The 5,601-nt window shown below is 36.4% G+C and overlaps 1 protein-coding gene across 1 annotated transcript in view; it reads right to left on the reverse strand.

Annotated features, from left to right (window-relative positions):
• Positions 1 to 5,601, reverse strand: part of LOC106880744 (disheveled-associated activator of morphogenesis 1) — a 135,148-nt gene that overhangs the window by 40,281 nt on the left and 89,266 nt on the right. Inside the window, exons 8-10 of the mRNA XM_052966759.1 lie at positions 5,413 to 5,523; positions 4,823 to 4,926; positions 3,832 to 3,898 (exon numbers count right to left, since the gene is read on the reverse strand). Of these exons, the coding sequence (XP_052822719.1) occupies positions 3,832 to 3,898; positions 4,823 to 4,926; positions 5,413 to 5,523 (282 nt within the window). The remainder of the gene's footprint in view (positions 1 to 3,831; positions 3,899 to 4,822; positions 4,927 to 5,412; positions 5,524 to 5,601) is intronic.

Consider the following 5,601-nt stretch of genomic DNA (forward strand, 5'->3'; position numbering starts at 1 on the left):
ACTGGCCTTCGTGCCGGCGGCATGTAAAAGCACCCACTACACTCTCGGAGTGGTTGGCAATAGGAAGGGCATCCAGCTGTAGAAAGTCTGCCAAATCAGATTGGAGCCTGGTGTAGCCATCTGGTTCACCAGTCCTCAGTCAAATCGTCCAACCCATGCTAGCATGGAAAGCGGATGTTAAACGACGATGATGATGATGATGGTGTAAAACGAAAGTTTTACATTTGGAATCAATGTCCTTGATACTGTGTCACAACCAAATTCTTTAGATGTTGAGGACCCTCCAAAAAGGGCAGATACCTGAACTAATACAACTCTTGTAGTTGCACCAATCTCAATAAGGGACCTGTTAAGCCTGCTGGTGACAGTACTTAGGTCACCAATAACAACTGTGATTACTTTTGTAGAAACCCTCCACAGTTGTATTTCCATAACCAAATCCTGGTATTTTTCTGTTTTTTCCTGTTCTTTAACTGCTACAGTCATGTCTGCAGATATAGCCACATCTATGCTGGTGCACTTTGTTTACCCCCTTGGCAAGAACGCTGATATCTGGTTGTCTGGCATGAATTCCATAATGAATCTATACTTTAAAATCTCACAAAATCCTGTATTGGTTGTTCTTATTAAGGCAGTGAGTTGGCAGCATCATTAGTGTGCCAGACAAAATCTTCAGCAGTATTTCTTCTAGCTCTTTACACTCTGATTTCAAATATTACCAAAGTCAACCTTATTTTTCATTCTTTTGGAATTGATAAAGTAAAGTGCAAGTCAAGTGCCAGAGTTGATGTAATCAGTTAACCTTCTCCAGCTAAAATTACTGGCGTTGAGCCAAAATTTGAAACAATTATTATTTGAATGATTGTTAAAATATTTGCATCATCAACATCATTAATGTGGTCCATACAATTACATTGGTTACTGAGAGATCTATTGTTGTAACAACTGTTATTGACATTCATTAACTTAGGGTTTGTTGGAACTCCTGGAGTCTTGCATGTGTAGTTGGCTTGCTACTTGTGATCTTTAGTACCATGCTATCTGTTTCTTTTCAACTATCTAATACTATCTTGATGAATCTGACCATGCCAAGAAGGCTATTATTATTATCATTATTATCAAGGCAGCGAGCTGGCAGAATTGTTAGCATGCAGGGGAAGATGCTTAGTGGTATTTCATCTGTTTTCATGTTCTGAGTTCAAATTCTGCCAAGGTTGACTTCGCCTTTCATCCTTCTTAGGTCGATAAAATAAGTACGAGTTGAACACTAGGGTCAATATAATCAACTCATCCCTCCCCCAAAATTGCTGCCCTTGTGGAAAAATTTGAAATCATTATTATTATTATTATTATTATTAAGGTGGTGAGCTGGCAGAATTATTAGCACACCAGGCAAAATGCTTAGTGGCATTTCGTCTGTCTTCACGTTCTATGTTCAAATTCTGCCTTTTATCCTTTCAGGGTTGATAAATTAAGTACCAGTGAAACACTGGGGTCAATGTAATCAACTAACCCTTCCCCTAAAATTTCAGGCCTTGTGCCTTTAGTAGAAAGGATTATTATTATTAAGACAGCGAGCTGCCAGTATTGTTAGCATGCTGGACGAAATGCTTAGCGGTATTTCGCCTGTCACTACATTCTGACTTAAAATTCCACCGAGGTTGACTTTGCCTTTCATCCTTCTAAGGTCGATAAATTAAGTACCAGTGAAACACTGGGGTCGATGTAATCGACTTAATACCCCCACAAGCTGCTTTTGTGGCAAAAATTTGAAATCATCATCATCATTATTATTCAGGCGGCAAGCTGGCAGAATTGTTAGTATGCTGGGCAAAATGCTTAGCAGCATTTTGTCTGTCTTCATGTTCTAAGTCCAAATTCTGCTAAGGTTGACTTTGCCTTTCATCCTTTCGGGGTCGATAAATTAAATAGTAAAACACTGGGGTTGATGTAATCAACTAGTCCCCTCCCCACAAAGTTCAGGCCTTGTGCCTTTAGTAGATAGGATTATTATTATTATTATCTTTATTATTATCATTATTATTATTTTTATTCAGCAGTTTTATCTTTGTGTGTTTCCACTGCACTACTGAGCACAGCTTTGTGTGCCTTGGGTTTGTTGTAGTGTTGCTATTTTTACTGTATTGAAAGTGCTCCAAGTAGGATGTGCTATTTTCTGTATGTTATATATATTCATAAGTTGTACCTCCCTCAATACTATTCTCCCTTCATTGAGGGGTCTTGTCTTGCAAGTTACTTGATGACCATACCAGTGCTGGTACCATGAAAAAAAGAACCTGTAAAGTGGTTGGCATTAGGATGGGCATCCAGCCATAGAAACCATGCCAAAACAGATAACAGAGCTTGGCACAGCTCTCTGGTTTGCCAGCTTTTGTCAAAACATCTAAGCCATGGAAAATGGACATTAAATGATGATAATAATGACCACTCCCCACATGCCTATTTTCAAATATAGAAACACTTCTATAACTGCACATTCACAACTTTTCCCACTTCCTGTCTTAACTTCTTTCCACAGAACTGCATTCTCATCTGGCTCCTGACCCTTTGCCCATTTTTTTCTGTCTCACTGACTATTTCTCTTTCTCACTCTTCCTATGTTTTTCTCCCTCTTCTAATGAAAGATTAACATCCAAAATGTCAAGTCTCTTTCTCTTTCCTCTAAAGTATTAAGGTAATGAAGCATTTGTTCCTCTTCTGTTTTATATTTTTCTTTCTTTTATTGTTCATTGCATTTATAACATATTTTTGATGCTTATGGGAACCACTTTATGTGTATGTATGCTGTTGCCAATACCGCCTGACTGGCCTTCGTAGGATTTTCGAGCGAGATCGTTGCCAGTGCCCCTGGACTGGCTCTTGTGCGGATGGCACATAAAATACACCATTTTGAGCGTGGCCGTTGCCAGTACCACCTGACTGGCCTTCGTGCGGGTGACACGTAAAAGCACCCACTACACTCTCTGAGTGGTTGGCGTTAGGAAGGGCATCCAGCTGTAGAAACTCTGCCAAATCAGATTGGAGCCTGGTGTTGCCATCCGGTTTCACCAGTCCTCAGTCAAATCGTCCAACCCATGCTAGCATGGAAAGCGGACGTTAAACGGTGATGATGATGATGATATCCTTATCATCATCATTTAATGTCCGTTTTTCCATGCTGACATGGGTTGGCTAGTTTGACAGGAGCTGGCCAGTTGAAGAGCTGTGTGAGCTCCATGTCTGTTTTGGCATGGTCTCTATAGCTTGATGCCCTTTCTAATGCCAACCACTTTACAGCAGGTTCTGTGTGCTTTTACACAGCACTGGCACCAGTACCCAAAGTGTTGTAAATTATATAAAGATTTATTTTACATAGCGCAAACATTATCTAATATATAACTAAATACGTTCTTCATTGAAATATGTTTATTATGTCAAAAGCTGATAGTCTACTCTGTGTTTCACCCTTGGCTGTTCAAGTGAACAACCAAAGACAAAATGCAAAGTAGACTATCAACTGCCCACATAAAATACAGTTTGACTTTAATAATGTGCAATTTTGGGGTATTAAAAGTATATGGACTTTTTTTTTTTTAAAATCAGTTTAGATCACCTGTCTATTTTATCAGTTCTGGAGAGATGAGAGGCACAGCCAACCTTGGTGGAATTTGAATTGAAATTGGAATGGAAGGACGAGATATACATACTACTTTAATTATGCTGGAAAAAAAACATCCCCAGAAAATATATCCATGCAAATAGGCAAAAATGTCTCAACCAACCAAATATTTTTTTTTTTTTCAATAGGAACATCAATGAGAAAAATCTTACCGATTCAAATTTTTTCCCAAGTTCACGTTCGTCTTCATTTCTGACCATCTCAAAGAAATCAAGATGTCTGAAAATTGAAATAAAAAATGTTAATAAAATGAACACTGTTTTCTGATATTGGCACAATATTGCAAACTTGCAGAGAAGGGCTACAGTTGAAGGAACCAATTCCAGAATATTACCAATGGTACTTTTTTTGGTCCCAGAGATATGAAAGATGAAATGGAATTTAAACTTAGATCATGAAGAAACATAATTAAATATCACAAGATCCAATATTCAATTAATTCTGCCACTACCTGAATAAAAAATAATAATAAACTTTAGTACTGCCAGTCACAAACAAAAGGCAAGGTGTCTCCTTGGTCTGTATGTTCATGGAAGGTTTGGATCATCACATCTCTTCAGCTCAGAATGCTCTCACTGCATATGCTTTTCTTCTTTACAATTTTGAGTAACAGTTTGACTCACCTGCTTATTTGATTAATTAGCACTTTTTGCTAAAAGCAAGCTGTATGTAATTGGTAGGTCACTCAGCTTGTCATTCTTGATGGTCATGAACCCATCAGGTTATGGAGCAACACTGTGCTACTTTCTGGCTCTCAGTTACTTGAATTGTTTCCATGCATATATCTTTTAGTGAGCCTACTTTGACCCATTTTAATGACTAATCATTCTAAATCAATAACCTAAAAGATTCTCTGAGACTTTAAATTGAAACTCCCTCATTCTTCATATTTTCCTCTCAATCATTAACCTTTGTCACTTTTTGATGCCTTTAACTCAACCATTTTCACAAATAAACATTATCCAATTAATGTAACTCCCTTGCATTCACTGATAATATTATAATGACATACACTGTTATACATTCCAAATATATAAATTTCCCATGTGAAAGGTAATCTGAGAATTTAGATAAATATTAGTTTGCTACTCCATTCATCATTTCATCTGATCACATTAGTAAGAATATAGTCACTAATTTTACCTGTCAAGGACTGCATTTTCATGAGAGCGAAGTTTATCAATAATGGGTTGAATACCAAGCATCAAGAATTCATATCGAAGATGAAGTCGGAATTCAAGTTGAGTCTTCAAAAAAGAAAAAGCAAATAAGAAAGAATTAAGCTGAAGTTTATAGACAGATAAGAATAATAATGTTGTTGTACTTGGGGATGGTCATATTGCCAGTTTAGCCAATAAAAACACAATAGGAATACAAAATACAAAATGGCTGATAATTAGCAAGGTGAGACACACATAAGAAAGAAGAAAGCAAAGGACCACTGATGAGGTCACAGAAGTGTGACGAAAGAACTCTGGCCGAAATAGGATTAATGTAAAATAATAAATAAATAATTCAATTTAGGAGTTACTAAACTAGAACCAGTGGAACTGCTAACTTGGTACTAGTAAGAAATTAAGCCTCATTTTTTCTAAAATTTAAACTATTTTCTAGATATTAGCTAAAATACGTTATTCATCAGTGATATTTATTTGAAAATATTTTTCCACAAATATCTTAAAAGCTTTAAATGTAATTCTTCATGTAGAATTTTTAATGAGACTATATTTTACCTGTCCAGCACCATAATTCAATATAGCATTTATAAATGACATGATGGCAGTTTTCAATCCAACCTCTTCCTTGTATACACCGGTACTTCGATCCAAGTCATAGATTATAGTCTATAGAAAGAAAGAAATGTTTTACACACACATATATATATATATATATATATATATATATATATATATATATATATA

The sequence above is a fragment of the Octopus bimaculoides genome, chromosome 3, assembly GCF_001194135.2.
Source record: "Octopus bimaculoides isolate UCB-OBI-ISO-001 chromosome 3, ASM119413v2, whole genome shotgun sequence".
NCBI lineage: Eukaryota > Metazoa > Mollusca > Cephalopoda > Octopoda > Octopodidae > Octopus > Octopus bimaculoides.